The sequence below is a fragment of the Physella acuta genome, unplaced genomic scaffold, assembly GCF_028476545.2.
Source record: "Physella acuta isolate Inbredline_101_S28 unplaced genomic scaffold, ASM2847654v3 ptg000242l, whole genome shotgun sequence".
In the NCBI taxonomy this organism is placed as follows: Eukaryota; Metazoa; Mollusca; class Gastropoda; family Physidae; genus Physella; species Physella acuta.
In genome coordinates, this window is record NW_026731761.1 from 391956 (window position 1) to 414052 (window position 22097).

The window sequence follows — 22097 nt, forward strand, 5'->3', positions numbered from 1 at the left end:
AAGTTATTTCTTAAAAAGTTTTTTTTACCCTAACCCTCATCAAATATAAGCACTCACAATCTAAATAAAAAATAAATAAATAAATAAACAGGAATAATAACAATGTCTGAATGTGTGTGCATAATCTGTTAATCTGTGTGTAGTAATCAGTTTCTCTCTTTCTTAGTTCTTGAACAGCACAGCAATGCATGGTCTAGTAAAGTAGCCTAATTAAACTCAGAAAGCTTAATTATGTGGTGAACTATGCTGGTATATTGATAGATGTGTAGATCTTTCATGATTTTACGTTAGTTTACTAATTTAAAAATTAATAACAAAGCGGTCTAGCACACTAATGTGCAGCAGAAGCTGAATCGCTTGCTTTGAGCAGTCGGCCAGTCGGCAGTCCTGCCGGAGCCAAATTCTTTGTTGCTTACCTTCAGATAGCTCAAGATCAAGTTCAGCTAGACGTTCCCTTACATCCTCTGGAAGTCTTGATATGTCAACATCTGTATCTGCCATTTTGTCAAAGTAATCCACTGTTTTAACACACTAAACGATTCTTACATTTTGCAACCATCGATTAGTGTTTCGCCATTTTGTTCTATTTTACCACACCTAATAATCGCGAGACTCAGCGAGAGACGTCTACTTTTTGATTCTAAATGAATCCGGCCAGATTTTTTTTCTCAAAACAATACTGCTAATGTTATGATCCGAAAAATTACATCAGTGTTGAATGACGGCGTTCACTAGATCTAGAATTTATATAGATCTAGATCTAAATATTTAAACAATTCATGCGAAATCAACTTTTCGAATTTTGATTCTAAGGTAGCCTAAAAATGACTAATACTTATCTTTCAAACAGCAATTTTATGAATCATTTGACATTTAAATAAGACTGCTAAAACACCGCTTAAACGAAATAAGCTTTAAAAAATTAAAACGCAGTTAAATTCACAATTTATAATTAAAAATGCTTAGTTCTAAATCTAATGTAATCAGGTATTTTTAAAAATTATTATTTTGCTGATTCATTTAAAGGTTTACTATTGGTAAACTACTCTTATTACTTTTGTTCGTCAAGCTCACAGAAAATAATGATTTACTTTTGAATAAAAAATAAACAAAAGTTTGAATGATTTTTTTTTAAAGACACTGATACTACACTTTTCAGAGGAAAGTAGAAAATAATTTGGAACCTAGAATTTAAAAATTGATCAAACTGACAACCGGGCCGCTAGTATGACATCATCGTTCTACTACAATAAAACCAGGCCTAGCCTATCTAGCAAAACATCAATTGCTCAGCAGGCAGCCAGATAATTTTGTATAAAGTTCGCCATAGATAGGATTGCATTTCAATAGGATTGTATTAAAATATTTTTGTAATGAATGGAGTCAGCCTAAAAAAGTGTCATTTGTTTGCTTTTAGGAGATAATCAAATTTAGAGTGTTATATTAATGTGTTTGTAATTGTAGCCTATGTGTTTTAACTTGGTAAACTACTTTTCTGTGACTAAAAATATGCATGCCATTGCCATGCAATCAATCTTGTCGTTTATAATTATAACGTTACATTTTTGTGTGCTGATTTTTACTCCGTCTGTTAACGACACCACACGAAGAGGGAATGGGGTGACTTCCGTAACGATGTGTGACGAAGGGGTGGGGGGGGGGGGGCGAGCTCAGAAAATGTGACAACACAATTTTGCATTTTAAAAATTAATTAAGAAGCTGAATTTGACACCCTATTTCGTGTTTTGAAATTATCAATATTCTCAGTGTTGACCAACCTTAATAAATATCTTAGAAAGAAATCGCCGGGGTCAATATTTCGGGAAGTGCTGGCTTTCTATGGCGGCGTATGACATTCGATAGTGGGAGTAAAATGGCCCCTAGGGCCTTTTATGGATGATCCCCCACTTACAGCTATATTTATCAAATGTAATAGAATTACAAAATAAAGACGGACCTACATGCGTCCTTAAAAGTCACAAACATTGGTGCCCTATCCTTATAGAACCACAAAGAGTTTCCTTAAGGCCTGTTTCCGTGATGCGGGGGTGGGGGGGGGGCTGTACATCAAACCTGCATCATCTCCCTCTCCCACGCAACTCAAGATCAATAGGTAATGTAACAATTTATCGGAACGAAATAACTGATATTATACCTTATTTGGACACGAAGGGGGTGGGGGGATTTCAAACTATAATTTCTTTTCATTGTATGAAATGTGAACACTTCCATATATATCCATCTATAGCACAGGGGTCTCCAAACTTTTGAGCCCGAAGGCGGCATTAACTATCAAATATTAGTTCGGGGGCCAGAGTGTCTTCCAGGCATCTCGTTGGGGTGGCAGAGCCCCCCCCCCCCTCCCCCCCTCCATCCCCTGAAGAACGTCTACCGTCTTCCCCCCTCGACCGACGATATTAAATTTACATATAAATTTCACGCAACTTAGCGATCTTACTCCTGTGAAATATGGTAATTCTTGCGATTCTGTGTTTGTATCTTTCAACATGTCTCTGAACAATCTATGGATGAGCCCATGTGACCTTAAATTCACCATCTTCAACGCAAGATTCAGTACACTGCTAATGTCCACATAGCTTGCTGGTGAATAATACGTAGTGCAGGGACATTGGTTGTATAATGTTTTTCTCATTCGTTTGTCCAATCAAATCGTTCTTTATGACACTCATGTACTTTCCTCCATCAAAAGTCAGGTAACAGAAGTTAGTCCAGGCCAATTAGTTATAATAAGCAATTTTTTTTAACTCATTGAATATCCTCTTCGGTAACAGTGCCATACATGTTATAAAGGGAATCCAGCTCTTGTGTTATCTTCTTGTCTTCATCCACATCTGTAATAAACACGAGCAGTTGAGAGGTGGAACAGCTGTCCAGCGACTCATCAGTTGCAATTGAAAAATGGCGAAACTTGCTTGCATTTTTCGCTATTTGATTCACAATGTTTTCAACAATGTCTGCAACACGGTTGGCAATGGTACTTTTGCACCCAAAGATATTTTCAATTTGTTTTGAATTTTTCCTCAGCCACCTCAAACATTTTTTTTTCGTTGACAAAAAGATCTCCGCGGGCCGGATGAGAGGACCTCGCGGGCCGGATCCGCCCGCGGGCCGTAGTTTGGAGACCCCTGATATGGCATATGCTTTGATGCAGTTTCATATACTTCTAATCCTAAACACCCGTCAGATCTTTATGTCACCTATCTGTAGCCTACTGTAACAATGAGAACTAGACCACCGTAATTATATTTATTTATTTATTTTAATGTTTAAAATTAACAATTGAGGTGCTTTGATATAGGCCATAAGTTACAACTTTGCCTTTCTTACCAAATTACAAAATGAAAATTAAACCAAACCTCATCAAGGTAAATATCTAATATAGTAACGATGGACTTAAATGTAAACATGCATTGAAACAAAAGAATTTAAAATATTATTTTACGCAAGGGAGACGTATCAGTATCATTATCATCATAATATTTTTAGCAGATAATTAATATGTTAAACAACATTTAAAATAACAGACAATATGTAGATCAACATTTCATTTCAAAAGTATTGGCTATATTTATTTATAGCCGACCCGTTTGTTAAATTAATAGACGAAGTCGTTTTTTATTACTCGGGTCTTAATTAATTGATACTGATTAGGCCTAAATATTACTATATCTAGATTCTAGGCCTATACTACTGCTGTAAAAGTAACATTATTTCTATTTAAAACATAAACAAAGTTAAAGATATTTATCTGGCATTTTACAATCGTCATTCTACATGACCTCAACATTGTTACTGTTCGTAATCAATATGGCGACGAAGTAGGGGTTGTTAGACTAGTACTAGAGTTCATTAATTATTAGAATCTATCATTTTGGAATATAAGATTCTTTTTTCAAGAACCGAATATTTTGTGGATTACTCAATATCAGAGATGAGAGAGGTTAGTTTAATTAAATAAAATAGACAAATAGTAATAATCTAGATCTAGTCCGCCTATTGACGCCTAGAGTAGGCCTAGACCTAGACTTAAGACTAGTCTAGTCCTACTAGATTCTATGTCATGTGTTGTGAAAGTCCTAACTTGCCGACTGGGATTTGTCGTCACTTAGTGTACGCCAGTGTACGGTGCGGCAATTAATTAGAAATCTAGTAATCTAGTCTAGAATCTAGACTAGTAAAAGTATTGTAGTAAACTAAGTCTAGATCTAGATTCTAGTACTAAGTAGTAAGTTTAAGTAGGCCTAACGAAACTTTCATAATCAATTTCTTTACTTTATTTTACGAATTTACGTCACCCCCTACACTACACCGGACACCCCTTTTCCACTAGATCTAGATTCTAGATCTATTAGGCATTAGATTAGATTCTAGAAGAAAATCTAGTTAGAATCTATATTTTTAAGCACTATTGGATGATATTTCGAGTCGTCCCTTTGAATCCCGGTCAGAACGTCCCCCGTCGTGGCCTCGACCAACCAGAGGGCTCGTTGCATTGAGTTAAATATAAACTCAAAACAATAATATAAACAATCTCCTTTCAGTCTGTCAGGCCACATACCACGCACGCATAGTGTTGTGTGTCGTGCTGGATGTCTTGATGCCTTGGCAATCATTTATAAAATTTTCAACTTTGATTTTTGCCATTATTCATGAAATCATTGAATTGAAGAGTTACATTCCTTTTTTAAAAAAAAATACAGTTCAAATTGTATGATTGTAATTTTTTTTTAATTGTAATTTTTAAGTTCTTCTTACACAACCTCAAAAAAATTAAGAAAGTCTAGATCCTAAACTCTAGATGTCACTTCAGTATGTTGATAAAGCACTTGGATTAGGCATAGATTACTCTTAAAGTTTTTGTGACTTTAAAACTACTATAATCTAGGTCTAGTTTATTATTAATTATTGTTATTCTGTACAGTAGCCTTTTGTAGATGACACTAATTGATAAACTATGCTACAGTAGTGTAATTAATAAAGTTACATAAATATCAGGATATAATAGTAAATAGTATACATACATTGGTTATTTAAGTAATTTTAGTATTTGCTGGTTAATTGTAGAAACAAACTTATAGATCTACAGTGGTAAAAATAATTTTTCAGAAAAGAATGGATTCCAAGTTTCACAAAAGAATGAAAAGACGACTTTACTATGGAGAAATGTCAGACTTAAGTAAACCATCTCTTCCACTAACAGGTTTGTATATAATTTTTTTATTTTTCTTTATTAGGTTATTATTATTGATTTAAAAGCTTTACTTTACATAATAATCAAAGGCCTTATAAATAATATATATATATATATATACTAGCCATTCCACATGAATTATAGGCCTATATATTTTTACTGTTAAACCCTACTTATTTGGAAAAAAATAATTTATAAAATAGTTATCGTTCAAAATGCTATGTGCTTTACTACATGTGAACGATATTAGTGACAAAGCAATGAAATAACTAAATAGCTAAGAATCCAACACGTTTGAAATAACGTAGGCTGCAAATACCTATTAGAAAAATTAAAACCATATTATATACATTATTAGTCAACACAACACCATATTAAATGTACATACTGATTAAAAGACGTAAATGATTCTGTTAAAAAGCAAGCTGTTCAATGGTCATTATGTTGTTTTTAAAGTAATTTGTATTAGTTTGACTGAGAAAATTTTTACATTTCATAGCGTACGTCTTGATAAGTAGATATATAGAATCTAGGTCTTAATCAAATTTTAATGAAATAGTTCATTTCTTCATATTCTAAAATTGAAAGATGATGCCATTAGTGTTGTGTTCTTTCCATAGTCTAAGCATATGGCATGTGACGTCATTGTTTATTTTGTTCTTGTTCTTTTATATATTAGGATATATATATAATATATATATATATATATATATATATATATATATATATATATATATATATATATATATATATATATATATATATATATATATATATATATATATATATATTTCATAAACTTATGCAATTTTATTTAAAATAATTTTTTAGAAAATGAAGAAAATAAGTACATTGATTTTTAAATATAATGTAATGTATCTATTTTCTTCTCCTACCTGAACAGAACTTGCAGTGGGATATTTCCATGACAGTGCATCACAAAAACTTGGCCATATTGATATAGATACTGCCTCGAATGTCATCAAGTAAGGACAGTTTTTTAATGAATGCTTTTCATACTGAGTTACCACTGTGTATTTTTTAACAAAATGCAACTTTGTTTCAAAAATAAATTTACCACTACATAATCAAAATTATTTTAGGTCCTGTGGCTAAATATGTAATGGTTGTCCTGGTTGAGTGGCAGATTAGCATTTTTATTTGAAGTTTCTGTGTCCTTGGCAGTTCTGTGCCCAGTTGCCTTTAATTTCCCAAAAGTGAATCACTTGCCCATCAGAGATGGGTGGACTCAGACACAATGTACTGACTTTAGCCCAGCATCAAAATTTGTGACTTTGGTTTAGCAGTAGTCCACTTTACTGCCAGATCACACCATCCCCTAGGCCTACTTATCTTACCTAACATAGTGACTAATATTTAGTATTTTCAATAAAATGATACAATACTGTTAAGAATTTTCATTTTGGCACACTACTGTCCAACCAAACCATCCCCTATTTCCTTAAGTAAACTTCCCTTTCAAATCTGATGGTCCATATGCAGGGGCGTAGCGGGGTGGGGGGGGGGGTGCGGACAGCACCGGGTGACACCATTTAGAGGGGTGACACCAAGGCAAAAAATAGCAAAATATATAGAGAAAAACTTGAGGGGGGGTGCAAATCGAAAGTTTGAGGGGGGGGGGGTGCAAATCGAAAATTTGAAAGTTTGTCCCCGGGAAGGGTTACTACGCCTCTGGGGGGGGGGGGGGTGTGACACCATTTAGTGCCGCACCGGGTGACACCCGACCTCGCTACGCCACTGTCCATATGGCATGTGAATTAGAAATCACCTGTTTCTGCTACCTCTTCATATGAAGGGATATTGTAGTCAGCACTATGCCCAGCTGTCTTTATTTTTCCCTATTGTGAATCATGCACCAGAGCTGTGTGAACATTCAACTAACTTAAGTTAAACCCAGATTTCATCTTAACTAACACATATACCTTTGAGAGTGTGACTGTCACTTGTTACTGTCTTAGAAGTTCTACAAAGGCTAAGTTTTTTCTGGATGTCCACAGGTCTAACAGAGTCTCCCCCTGTTCAGTGGTGCTCTCCATGTTGTATGCCAAGAGACTAAGACAGAGAAATAAAGAGTATCTGAGTACAGTTTCATCTTCTGATATCTTTTTTATCTCTATGGTAGGTTCTTGCATTTCTTTAAAATCTCTGTCAATATGTGCATTGGTTTCCTCAAGGATGTAATAAACATGTGCAAAAAGTAATTTTAACTTTACAAAAAATTTATGCTGATTAAAAATATTTTCCCAGATGATGGCTAGCAAATACTTGTACGATGAAGGCGTTGATGAGGAAGTATTCAATGATGAATGGGCCGATAACACTGATCAGGATGTGGATGATGTAAACAAAATGGAAGTCGATTTCTTGCAAGCAATGGTAATAATATAAACATCATGTTTGTTTGAATCAAGGGAGAGTACTTGGAAATAACTAATGGAAATGCTGATCTCCCTTATAATTATTTTGCTTTTCTTTCATGTAATTTAAAGTGTATCATTTTTAAAAAAAAAAGAAAATTACGGTTAAATTTTTCTGTAATTTGTGAGTCATAGATAAAGTAGTATAGACTTGTTCAATTCTTTACAACATTAAACCAATTATTATGTTTAAAACATACTAGAGAGAACTCAAAACATCAAATTTGTAATTTCTCTGACTAAAGACTTCACTTCTAAAATGTATTTATTGAGACTCAGGTATTTTGTTTTGGCTTTCCTTGCTAGGACTGGAAGCTCTTTGTTAGGCCTGATGAGTTTGAAGATACCTTGGTTTCCATTGAAAGAAGGTAAGGACATCTGTGAATGAAACTAACTTTATGTATATGGGTGCACAAATGTTTAAAATTTTGTACATTTTTAGTTTTTATTTTGTTTTAACGTTCACGTTAAAGGGTATACACACATTGAGTTGTATTCATTTATCTTTATATTTTTTAAGGTTGCATTACAATAAAACTTAAGCTGAGTATTTTAATTCCTTATTTTGTTTTCAGACTTTCATTACAGGAACTACTAAAATTGTATTCTATTTATTTGTGATTTTATTTTTTAAAGATTGCATTAAAATAGGCACTAAAATAAAACTGAGTAATTTGATTTCATTTTGTTTGAAGGCTAGCGTTACAAGAGGGACTGAAACGGAACTGGTTTACTTATGCGGAACTTGATGTGCTACTGAACTCTGACTTTCTGGGGACAATGTGGATGCAGGTTGGAGTAGAATGTACCAAGGTAACATTAACTGTTCACTGGATGATTTTATTTTTTCCAATCATGATATGAAAGGTTTATTATAAACAATAGAAATTTATTTATATCATTTTAGATCCGTTATCTCTATTTTGTTTTGGTTATATTTTTATCCTTGTAAGGTGATTGAAACTGAATAAACAACACATTTATTGTTAAATGCCTTGAGTTATTGTAGGTCTAAGTATTTAATTCTAATAAGAAATGAGAATTCACTGGAGGTATATCAATAAAGTAATGTTTGCAAATTTTGAAAGAAACTAAAAGTCTAAAAAAAATGTAAATTACACTTTAGTTCCAAAAATAGCGTACAATGTAATGTCATTTGATTTAATATAGAAATAAACTATAAAAATGTTTTTACCTAATAATTTTTAAGGAAAGATTCAGAGACAGTGTACAATTTTCGTGATATAACTAGTCTAAATACTATAACTAAAACACTTTTTAGTTAGAGTAAAGACTAAAACTTTAAAGAGATCTTAAAAAAATAATGTATTTCTGTTTTTTTAAACTTTCCAGCTGATGAGCGCCATTTCTGCGGTGTACTTGACCAGCATCCTCAGCATGCTTGGATCTACTGCTCTGGCTGTACAAGTCTCTGCACCACTATCCTCAGCTGCTGTTGCATTCTTCACCCTCCAGACCGCCCCTCAGACTGCCATCTTCTCCCATGGGTTATCTCCCTTGGGTTTGGCGCCTTCTCCGCCTCCTTATGATTTCACCTCCTCAAACATGGCCCTACACCCCAACGAATCTGGCTTTGAAAACTTTGATAGTAAGGAAGAAAAGAATTCTACTCAAGATTTTGGTGGAGGAGATACAATTCCTATAGAGAGCTTAATGTCTGAGATATCTAGAAACGAAGATTGTGAAACACAACAGGTTAATTATTCGTTGAACGCTGAAGATCCTGAGAACAGACCTGCTTCAGCTTCCCTGTGGTCGATCCTGTTTCTTGATTCTCTGCTTTCACAACTGTGGGCGGTGGCAAGCCTCAAACCAAAGCTGATGAGCATGCTTGGAGTTTCTTTTTCGCACAAGCCTGAACAAGCAGTGTCAACGATTGGGAGCCGTGGATGTCGTGGTCATGGGTCTAGTAATCCTAGGAAACGTGCTAGGAGAAACCCTGGTATCTGTGACCCCCTTGGTGGGAGTCATCACTCCACACAATCACAGTCTTCTGTTTTACCATGTGCACCTGATGGGTCTCAGTCTTCAACACAGGATGATTCTACAGATTTTTGCACCTGCATGTGTTTCACCAGTGACGCCAACCCATCTCTTAGTCACCTAGAGAAGCTGATCCTTGAAAAGTTCAATCATCGACAGTGCCGTAATTCTCCCCCAACTACGTACGGTCCTGGAAATCCGTTGCTGAAAACTGGTCCTAATTCCTTCTGTGGTGTTTCCACTTGTAGGAATAAACGAACCATGAACCCAGAAGCACAACACCAAGATTCCTCTCAACCAACCCCAGTGCTTGTTACAAGTCATCATGCATCAAGGTACTCCAAGATGCTGCCAGAAGTGAGGAAAGAACAGCTGAAAGTTCCTGTAGGGTTTTACACAGGGATCTTTCAAGCTGTGCAAGTGACTTAACATCCAAGCTTCAGGGTTTTTTCTTAAAGGAGGTATTAGAAAAATATAACGCATTTCTTGTTTTTTGGTGGTAAGCCAATCCTTATCCTGGTATTTTTCTTTTGTCATCTCTATAATGTGTTCAAAAATTGTTTTTTAGGTTGCGATAGGAATTTTTAAAATGTATTTTAAATTATTAGTAAATTTAAAAATGTTTTACAAATAGAGGCATTATTAGGCCAAATAAAATGTTAATCTTACGCATGAAAATGTAATTTGTTATACAAGTTTACAAAAATAAACTTATTTTAAAAGTTGAACACAAAGCAAATGTAAAAGATTCCCTTAGCTGTAACATGGGATTGGCGTAACCAAAGAACACTGCTGTTATTTTGATGAATATCTCTCTTTATGTGTGTAGGGTAAACATGGTACCTCTTAATGTCTTGCTTGCCAACCAATATACACTGCTGAGTCATCAAGTTTTATACACTGGAATACCAAATCTATTTCATTTAAAGCATCATTATTATAAGGTGGTCAGAGGTTTATTTTTAAATAGTACATTTAACGCATTATTCAAGTCTGCCTTAAAATTTTATATTATTCAAAGATCTTTAACATTTAATCAGACTGTTATCTTTATTATTAACTAATATCCCAATTAAATATGCCAAAACTGTTTTTATTCTAAATCATAGATATTTTATTCTAAAATAATCAAAATAAAAGCTCATTCTAAATGAGTATAAATATAATTATAAGCTCAAGAAATATATATTAAATAAAAACTATGAAATATATGTCCAAAAATATATTACTTCTTTATACTATAAAACCAACACTTCCAGCTTCATGCTCTGTATATGTCAATATAACAGCATTCAGCATATGTATACAAAACAAATTGTGTTACCTTTAAAAGCTCATTTGACATTATATATCTACTAATTAAAATAAATACACATTATAGTTTTATAGATAAACTCCTCTTCATTAGCATCCTTTTTCTGCTTATTTACCAAAATAATATGCTTTTAAAAAATTTCCATTGACTTTAATTTCTTTGATTTAAAAATCTTTCTCCCAAGTCGTAGTCCGATACATATTTATTTTAAAATCTTGGTACTTTCAATGTAGTTTGGTTTACTCCTATACGTGGATTGGTTTTGGCTTAACTTCAAATCTTGTTTGTCTAAATAAATAAGGTTTAACGCATCAGTGCTGTGTTCTGTTGTGTTTACTTTGTCTGTAGGAGGTCTCTGAGTTGTGTCTGCTATGGTGGGCACCTGACTCACGTTAGGGAAACAGGCGGCTGGGTATAGTGCTGACTACATGATCTCACTGTATGTAGAGGTCATTTAAACAGATGAACTCTGGTTCATCTGACCCATGCGTCTTGGGTATGAATAGGAAATATGGTGTAATTTCAAATAGTAAATGGTGTGTAGTGGTTGTGAATGATGCTCTAATTTTAAAAAATTGAAAACAGACATCTGCCTTGTATCTCATAGGCATATTAACAGAAGTACAAAAAGTGGGGGCGAGGAAACTAAATTTTTTTTTTCTAAAATGTTCATAGTGAGAGAAAAAAATTAAAATAAAAACTAACTTTGACAAGACTTCACAATTTTAAATAGCCAAAAACAATGTCATAATTTAATATAGCTTTTTATTTATATTTTATATAAGGGGTGGAGATATATATACACCAGTGGGAGGGGGGGGTGGGTTAGAAAATTGAAAGTATGCTCGTCTCACTTATATTTACTTTTTTTTTTAAATTAAAGAGTATCGAAATTATATAAGTAGGCAGGAATTAGTGGTGTCAGTGGAGTCGAATACAAGATATATATATATACAGTGTTTCTTCCAGACTTTTTTGTCCGGGGGGGCACTTGAAATTTTGGGGGGGGGGGGGGTGGACACTGTTAAAAGTATATATTTTCTATATAAATTTCATATCGTTGGGGGGGGGGGGGGGTGGCGGTAGAATTTTTCCGGGGGGGGGGGGCAAAGAAGAAACTCTGTATATATATATATATATATATATATATATATATATATATATGTAAGTATTCACACCCTTGTCGTTCCTGATGTCCACTTATATCGATATAAATTTATATTAAAAACATCTTATAGAGCAATTCAAACTTTTCTCACATCCTCAAGATCTGCCTACCCAACAAGACCACAAACGACCGCCAACATCATGGCAGGGAATGCATTAAAACTACCACGAAAGTGCATGATCACAACAATTTACTGTCTTAATGTACCAGCTCAGTATTCGTGTCCAGCACGAATAAAACCCATTCTGACGTCATGCCAATTTACGCCTCGGGCCGTAAAGTTTTGATGGTCCCCCATTGACTTACTCAGCATCTAAAACAGATCCTTTTGGGGTGAATAATTAATCCGATTTGGCAACTTACATCGAAATCTGGTCGTCATTACCCGCTCTGCCTGATTTCGATACTTAAAATTTAAATGGGTAGGGAAACTATATCACTCTTAAGTTACTAGAGAATCTATATCAGGTACAATATGGTTTTAGTTTGATCTGCTATTTAATTAATTACGTTAAGATTTTTTTGTCTTTTTAGTTAAGGCTTAAGGGTCGCTCCATATTTGACGACTTGCGATTTTCAACTCTCCTCAGCAGTATTTCTTCCAGACTTTTTTCGGGGAACACTTCAAATTTTCGGGGAGGGGAGGGGGGGCTATGACGGACAACATTTTCCGAGGGGGGGGGGAGGGGTGCGGATACTGATAAAAGTATGTTTTCTACATAAAATCCATTTCATTCGGGGGACGGTAGACTTTCTTCGGAGATTGCCGCCCCCCCCCCCCCCCCGAAGAGATGCCTGGAAAAAACTCTGACCCAGTCGCAAAATACCTGATTCCCCCCACCCTATCCTCACCAAGTCTTCTGACGCCATTTAGTTTCACATATTCCCCGCCCCCATCTACGAAAATTAAACACAATCCAGAGGAAATATAATTTCTAAAAAAAAAGTTTTCAATCAGTTATTTTATTTAAAAGTAATAAATAAATACTAATTTACCTTTGTTGTGCAGTAATCGAACTGTTATATTGGATGTCTGAAGTTTGATTTTAAAAATAATTGCACGAGTGATGTAGCCAGACTTTCTTCCAGGCATCTCTTCCAGTCTACCGCCCTCCCCCCACCCCCCCCCCCCACCCCCTCCCACCCGAACGAAATGAAATTAATATAGAAAACATCCTTTTACCAGTGTCCGTCATTCCCCCCCCCTTCCCCCGTCCCCTCTTCGGAAAATGTTGTCCGCCCCCCCCCCCCCCCCCCGGAAAAAAGTCTGTAAGAAACACTGGCTATAGCAACGCCTCTAAAATCATAGGGACATTTATTTTTATACCATTGCAGAGATCTCGTATACAAACAGCCCAAGGGGAGTAATTCACTCTATAAAAAAATCTACTCAATTTAGCCCACGCAGCAAATCAATCGGGCCGCTAATCGAGGAATCAAACGCCTTATCTAAACACCGCGTTTTGTATTAGGCGGGTTGAGCATATAAACCTCGTTTATCCCGGTTAGACCTGGTTACTGTGTCACACAGACAGACAGATCAATGCTTACATCAGTTCAGTGGCGTCGCTAGGTCGGGTGTCATCTCTGCCTCGCGACGCCTCTACATCAGTTGCTGGTCTCAGTGGCGGATGGTGGGCGCAGGGTGGGCAAGACCAACTTGGCTGTGGTTAGAGGTGTACAGATGTTAGGGCACCAAGGGGTCATCCATAAATGAAGTCACGCTTTTTTGGACATCGTCACAAAAAGCCAGACCCCTTCCCTAAAATGACGTCACACCTCCGCCTACAACCCCACTCAAAATTGCAGTTGAATTCTTTCTTAAAACATCGATATTTTTCCAAAATCTTGTCTGAACTCTGTCAACGTAGAGTATTTTGATCAATTACTATTACAATTTATTAAAACAGTTTTCTAAAACGCAAAACAACTTCTAAAATTAGTTTTCTAGCATTGCTTTTTTATAATCCAAAAGTGTGACGTCGCAACATCTGACCCCCCCCCCCTCCCCCTCATCACACACCGTCACAAAATTACGCCCCCCCCCTCCCTCCTACGAGTGTGACGTCATTTATGGACGTGTGGATTCTTCTTCGTTCTAAGTTGTCATTTCAAAGAGGATTTCCTCCAACACAATTAAGCATTACGTGTCATCGTGTTATTCGCCTTATACCCCATTGCCCCGATTTCCGCCTCCTTTTCTTTCTAGAATTGCGATTTGCGATCATAGCCCTTGCCACACAAAAAAAAAAAAATAATAATAAAAAAAAAAAAGCTACATGGCAAAGTGCTGGTTGTTTCTTTTTCTCCTTTGTTCTTAATAGCAAAATTGGAAAATATTTTCTTCAACATAGTTCATAATTAAGTATTACTTAAACGCTTTCAGCCTGCTTTTTTTTCTGGATTAGCCTCCATAGCCTCTGTCAATCCAAGAACAAACAACAATGCTGCTGTTGTTTGATTTTGGAGTTTTCTCTCCTAGATAAGTTGTTGTCCCAGCTATCGAGCCTCATCTGCCCGTGACTTCAAACTCTGACTTCTGGAGTTGGCAATCATACGCTCTCCCTCCTGACCACGCTCCTATGTTCCCTCTAACCTGCGCGGTAGCGCGGCCGCGCAGTAGTTTTAAACTGCCGCGTAGTCAATTTTCTACAATACATGTATCCTTGAATAAGACTTTTAGAACACCGCGCATACAAAATGCACTCTGCTCACGATCTTTTTCCCCTTAGAGGGAACAATGGCTCCCACCCTAAGATGTTTGAGAGTAACAAATAAATATAGTTCATGCTTTCTCTTCAGTGATAGTAGTAACCATATATTAATAATACCTTCTACTTATTCATTACATGCCTGCCTCTCCTCTACTCAGAGAAACTGTAAAGTAAAAAAAAGATTCCTCTTTAGAACTAAAGGTCCATCGGACAGCCGTCTTTACTTTCCATAACTGTAACGCAAGTCAAATGCCCATCAGACCTGGGTAAACGTCCTATCCAGATCTTACTCGAAACCTTCGGGTTAGCAACCAAAAGCTCTACCATTCGACCACGCCGTTCCATATAGAGAAACTGTAGGACCACTAATATAACCACAACACGGTACAACTTGTCCATGTGATATAATGATTGTTGTGATTCCTGACGTATAGCCTACATAAGCTGCATACCAATTGTAGCCACAAGAAGATATAAATAGGTTTTAAATATTAATCACAGGGACATCAAGTTGACTTCAACAAGTGCCTCAATTTCAGATCAACCGATTAAACTGGTTAAGGTACATATTTTCTATTTTAATTATATACTTTATTCTGTTTCGTTGGTGTTTGTGACGTTCAAATCTTGATATTTCTTTAATTTCTATTCGTGCTGGTAAATTACTCATCGATTTTAATTGTGTTAAAATTACGTCATGCTTTTGTCAACTACAGTGTTTCTTCCAGACTTTTTTCTCCGGGGGGGGGGGGGCACTTGAAATTTTCGGGGGGGGGGGGGGCGGTAAACTTTCTTCGGGGGGGGGGGGGGGCGGACACTGTTAAAAGTATATATTTTCTATATAAATTATATAAATTTCATTTCGTTCGGGGGGCGGTAAAAAATCCCCCCCCCGAAGAGATGCCTGGAAGAAACTCTGGTCAACTATACAAAACAATATTCTGTTTGCAGTTTTTATTTATGCGTAATTTTTATTTTGCGCATTTTATTTTGGCGAGCAATTTTCTTCTAGCGCAATATTATTCAGTGCAATTTTCCTTAGCGCATGATGCTGAGTTATGTTTCCGGTCACTCTAACATAACGTTCGATATTTTGTTTTATGAACAAATCGGCTCTATACGCCGTAGCTATTCGTGAATGGTAATTAATGTGGAATTCTTTCCCACCGCCATCGTCTGCGTATAGATTTTTACCTCCGTTTGATGAAGAGTCCACTAACCTATGAGTGGTTACATCGATTGGTTTAATGCGTCACGTGTAGACGTCTTCCAATGGGCAGCAGTACAAATAATTGATGTTTCGTTTTTTCTCGTTTTATTTTTAAAACGGGGATACTCTCCTAGCCAAAACGTCTGAACTGACTTGTGTTTTGGCGAAGCGGGCTATTGGTTTACAACAAAAGAGGGTTTTATTTCAAGGCAGGCTTTAGGGACTTGATACACAAATGTTGATATAAAGGAGATTTTAGTGTGTGGGAAATTCGTCTTGTTTGGTGATTGTTTTGAAAACGTGTTTTATTTCGGTGATGGAATGGAGCCATGCTATTCCTAAAGGTAAACATTGTAGTTACCATGGTGATTTCGAATTTAAGGTTTTATTTTCAATTTTAGTTTACTGATAAAAAAAATTGCTAAAGTAAATTTAAAACAAACAAATAGAACATAAATGTAATACGTCACCTACCGTTAGACTTCAACCACTACATGACGTCATGATAATTAATTAGGTGACAACACTCAAACGTTTAGGCTCATTCTGTATTGGTAAAAATTATCTAACAGAATTAAGCGCCTAGGACGGGATGGTCAGTTGGTTAAAATCACAGCTTATAATCTGCTAATCTGGTCAGTTAAAATCACAGCGTATAATCTGCTAATCTAGTCAGTTAAAATCACAGCTTATAATCTGCTAATCTGGTCAGTTAAAATCACAGCGTATAATCTGCTAATCTAGTCAGTTAAAATCACAGCTTATAATCTGCTAATCTAGTCAGTTAAAATCACAGCTTATAATCTGCTAATCTAGTCAGTTAAAATCACAGCTTATAATCTGCTAATCTGCTACCGCTGTAATCTCGCGGACATTGGAAAATATCCGTAGAAGAGTATGTGCGTCTGGTCATTTACTGGTCGTAGCAGGTGTAACTAGGACGGACCATTATATGGCTTCCGGTCAATAGCTCCCTGGATATCAAACCCAGGGGAGAGGGGGGGGGATTATCCATGGGGTTTATGTCGCGTGGAATTTTGGCCCAAGGGAGTTTATGACCGGACACCCCTATATAGTGGCTATTACATAAACGCTTTCCTTACATGTTTTGGAGAACATGTTAAAACTGACTTATTAAAAAAAAAGATGTCAGAATTTTTTTTTTTGCTTAAAATATCCAGACCGAAATAAAGTTAAAGTTTTGTTATTGAAAAAAAATGTCATTAAAAACTTTTAAATAACAAGCTTTTATGTGTTGATATACTAAAAAGTAGAAAAAAATGAATTTCTATCAATATATTGTAATACTCTAATATTTAAATAACTATAAAGAAAGGCGCGGGTCACTATATTTTCTATTGGATACTTTTATTAATATGTAAGAAGCACACCGTATTAGATTGCATTGTTTTCATGTCTTGACCCACGTGCCAACTTTGAAACGAATCTGTCAGTTAGAAGTGCCCGAAATTTCACACGAGCGTTTCGATCTATGACAACAGACAGACTGTCGACCGACTGCACGAGGAAGCAAGTTAAATAAAAGCTTGTAATAAATAGCCCACTGTTCTAAAATTTGACAGTTTAAAAAAAAAAATTGATACTGAATAAGCAAAAAATTCCGTGATTTCAATAACATTTTCAATAGCTCTTGATTTTAAAATATTAAGTTTGAATAGTCTATGTTGAAAAAGAAAATAACAGTTTGAATAGCCCATGATTTTTAATTTAATATTTAGATGATGACCCTAAATTTAACAAATGTTATATTGAATAAATATCCCACATTTTAAATATTTAGTAGTTAATATTGAGTAGAGTCCAAATAGTCCAATGGACAGTGGCGTAGGCAGGATCGTCTTAAGGGGGGGAGGTACAATTTTTACCCGGGGACAAACTTTCGATTTGCACCCCCCCCCTCAAACTTTCGATTTGCACCCCCCTCATACTTTTTTTTATATATACCGAGGGGTCTATGGGGGGTTATGACCCCCCCCCCCCCTACCCCCCTGCCTACGCCACTGCCAATGGTTTTAAAATTTAAGTATTTAACATTGACACATTATCCCATATTTCAAAGTTGTAATTAAATACTGCGTACAGAAAATCTCACTATTATAACTTAACCCCCCCCCCCCTTACCCCCCCCCCCCCCCCCCCCCACCCCGACGCCAACAGAACCAGAGTACAACGAGGGGCAGCTATCGCAGCTGAGCCAGTGGGAGCGGTACCTGCTGACCCGGAACCCCATCATCGCCCCTGACGGCTACATCCCCAACTCCGTGGTCCGCCGCCGGATACGCTTCTCCAAGCCGGAGGCGCCGCCGTTACCATGGCAACTGAAACCGGTGAGTATGGATTTTATCTTTGTTTACCGCAGCAGCGACACGGGATGTTCAAAATATTGCAGTGGTTTGACCCAGGAGTTTCCTTTAGTGTTTCTTTCAGACTTTTTAATCCTTTTTTTTCTCCGGGGGGTGGGGGGGATTAGATATTTTCGAAGGGGGCGGACTAAATTTTCCGGGGGGGGGGGGGGGAGGGAGGCGGACACTGATAAATGTATATATTTTTTTTACATAAATTCCATTTCGAAGAGATGTCTCAAAAAAGCTGCGGTTTCCTTACTGACGGTCCTTTGAAGAAAAGATTATCTGTTGTAGTTGTTGTTAGTGTCGGTGTGTGAGTTGGTTGGGCGTTCTAGAGTTTGGGAATGTGGTGTGAAACACAGTACTGACAACATTATTCATTATCCATTTATGTGTAGAAATCAAAGAAATAACTTCTTCATTTTTTAGCTACGTTTGTATGTTTCAATTGACTTAAAAAAGCGTCCTGCCAAACCGTGTTTACACTTGCGACATGTATACTATACATGTCTAGGGTGAAAAAAAAAACCCGCAGCAAGTTAGTATACATGTTCCGTGGAAAAAAAAAGGCTTTTATGCAACATTAACTTTTTAACTTTTTAACCCCAGATATGTATAGTATAAATGTCGCAAGTGTAAACGCGGTATTACGGTTGAAGTTGAATTTGTAAGAAGGGTCCTTTAATGATTACTGGTTGCATTACGTGTTTCATGTATTAGTGTTGGGATGAGCCTCTCATTTTAGAATGAGCATGTTTATTTATTTTCACATTTAAAATACAGAATTGAATTAGACTTAATTTGTATTTTAGTGGGTTAGTAAACATCGAATAGAAAATCATTACTTTATTGAACCTATTGTAATATTCAATCTATTTATTTAACGAGCAGTAGCTTTCGTGTTTATTTGAACGCAAAATCGTTTTTACCGTCAACATCTTCATTATCAACATCATTAGCAATAACATCATCGCTATTAACATCATCAGTTTTAACATCATTAACAACAGCATCGCTTTCGTCGACTTCATAATTGTTAACATCTGTATCAACAACATCATTGTCATCATGAACATCATCATTATTAACATCTGTATCAACAACATCATTGTCATCATGAACATCATCATTATTAACATCTGTATCAACAACATCATTGTCATCATGAACATCATCATTATTAACATCTGTATCAACAATATCATTGCTATAATCAACATCATTATTAACATCATTATCAGCAACATCATCGCTATCATCATTATTATTAACATCATTGTCATCGTCCCATATCAGATGTCCTGATTCCTTTCCAGTTAGATTGTACGTACATTCAAAAGATAGAAAACTACATTTCTTATCACAAACCTTTCGTGGACAGCCCCTGTTAGGATCTTATGGTTTACCACTACATATCTTATTATTCGTGTATTATAAAACCGCGTTTACAATTGCGACATGTATAATATACGTGTCGAGAACCCCCCCCCCCCACCCATCCCACCCTATAGATATTCTGATATAATTAACTCATGGCGATGTGTTTTTTTTTAAAAACATGTATAGTATGCATGTCGCAAGTATAAACGCTGTGTAAGTCTTTCGCGGACAACCTCCGTTTATTCTGTCTTATGGTTTTCACTTAATCGCAAAAAAAAAATAAATAATAATAAATGAAGGACATGTGTCGTCTATAAAAATGTCGTGCAATTTTAACATATTTTACACCCCCCCCTTACCATTCTACACCCCCCCCCCCACACACACACACACACAAATCGGCACAAAATACCATAAAATGACGTTTACAAGTTTCATACTGCTTTCTTACAGAAATATATTCTGCATTACAAGTCGTAACCCACCTCCCTTACAACGGCTCCAGAGGCGTAGCGACCCTTCCCTGCGCCCGGGGACAAACTTTCGCTTTGCACCCCTCAAGATTTCGATTTGCATCCCCCCCCCCTCAAACTTTCGATTTGGAACCCCCCTCAACCTTTCAATTTATTTTTCCAACCCATTTTTGTGCCCCCTAAGGTCGGCGCCCGGGGACATATGTCCCCCCTCGCTACGCCTCTGCATGGCTCACAGTCACAAAAATTTGAAGCCACCAACCCCTTGGTATGTGTCATATAGATTATAGTCGCCCCACCCCACCCAACCCCTTTAATTAAAATATAAGGTATCTATTAAAAAAGAATATTTTTTTCTCGAATTCCCATTCCATTCATTACATTTTCAGTTATCATCGGCTCTATAAAAAGATCATTACAGTAAAAGAATATATATGTATATATTCCACAATTTAAAAAAAAAAATAATTTAAAAAACTTTTCTTAAAACGTATTTGTTTCAATCTAACGAATTATCTTCGTAACTTTAATTATGTGTGCTACCAAATTTTTAAATTTGAAAAATAAATTTCTCCGATTGTAAACTAAAAAACTCGATCAAGTAAACGTAACAATATAAAATTAAAATAAAAATGCTGCGGAAAAGGATATTGACTGGATTCGGTCGATTGAACAGGGTCTTAAGTTTCAGATCGTCAAAAATAACGATGTAACGCTTGAATGGGCATTGTTGTTCGGTCATCACCGCTATTGATTTTCACGGAGTGGCTTCAGAGTAGAAAAAAAGGGAATCATTGTTACACTGTACACTGCATCATTTATGAATTGTTTCATTGTTTCGAGGAATACTTTTTACAAAGTGAGAATTTGTTCCAATGACGAAACGTAGATTAATCGATTATAATTTTTGTGTGTATAACAAGCAAATACAAATCCTTAGAAACGTTCGATGCGATCAATAAAAAATGGGCGTATGTTGTTTATATAGGTTGCTATGGAGTTGGAGTTTTAAAAATAAAAGTGCAAAAGGACGAGTACGCCCCCTTAGATACATGGGATAAAAAATTATGAAAGGTTAAAAAACAAAACAACTAAGCAAACATTAGTGGCGTCGCTAGATCGTGTGCCACACTCTGCAATAATTTAGGATGTTAGCTCCCATGAAACTCCAGATCTTTATATATGTATATATATATATATATATATGTATATGTATATATATATATATATATATATATATATATATATATATATATATATATATATATATATATATATATATATATATATATATATATATATATATATAAAGGCTATATTTTGAGATATAAAATCAGACACACATAGGATAGAAGCCAGCTAGTTAACGTATTGTATTTTGTAGAACAAACTCTAATATCTCTGGATTATAATCATATCCCCGAAATGAGAATCGTGATACGAAACTTTTTCAGGAACGCCCCCCCCCCCCCCCCACTCCCAGTACACGTCCACGTCCACCGCCATCTCCCCCCACCCCAACCCTCGCGAAAGAAAAAGAAAAAAAAAGTATATAATTTATATAGAAAATATTTACTTTAACCAGTGTCAACATCCACCCCCACCCAAGTCTCATGTGCTCCCCCCCCCCCCCCCCCAGGAAAAAAATTGCCCGAAAGAATCCCTTCGTGTGTCTCTGAAAAGTAGCTGACTAGCGCCATGGAAGGCTCGGTTAAAGAAATTTTAATGTAGTTGATAAATATGATAATGCAGTGCAGCATTGTTAATGTATGTAATACATATGATAATGCAACACAGCATTATTTAACAGAAAGAGT

At 36.0% G+C, this 22097-nt stretch overlaps 2 protein-coding genes across 2 annotated transcripts in view; one reads left to right on the plus strand and one right to left on the minus strand.

Annotated features, from left to right (window-relative positions):
* The window catches only part of LOC131938324 (disco-interacting protein 2), a 49237-nt gene extending 48596 nt beyond the window's left edge, over positions 1-641 (minus strand). The window contains exon 1 of the mRNA XM_059296331.1: positions 417-641. Coding sequence (XP_059152314.1) covers positions 417-501 — 85 coding nt within the window. The 5' untranslated portion in view covers positions 502-641. The remainder of the gene's footprint in view (positions 1-416) is intronic.
* Positions 642-3789: 3148 nt separating this feature from the next.
* Positions 3790-11283, plus strand: LOC131938328 (uncharacterized). The gene is made up of 8 exons (XM_059296334.1): positions 3790-3961; positions 5128-5221; positions 6117-6198; positions 7231-7351; positions 7481-7609; positions 7957-8018; positions 8346-8463; positions 9004-11283. Exons 1-8 carry the CDS (start codon positions 3953-3955, stop codon positions 10081-10083), a joined length of 1695 nt encoding a protein of 564 aa, XP_059152317.1. The 5' UTR covers positions 3790-3952; the 3' UTR covers positions 10084-11283.
* The last annotated feature ends 10814 nt before the right edge of the window (positions 11284-22097 follow it).

Coding starts and splice junctions, on each gene's coding strand:
- LOC131938328 (XM_059296334.1), top strand. Junction 5,222..6,116: donor ACCATCTCTTCCACTAACAG/GTTTGTATATAA, acceptor CTACCTGAACAG/AACTTGCAGTGGGATATTTC. Junction 6,199..7,230: donor ACTGCCTCGAATGTCATCAA/GTAAGGACAGTT, acceptor GGATGTCCACAG/GTCTAACAGAGTCTCCCCCT.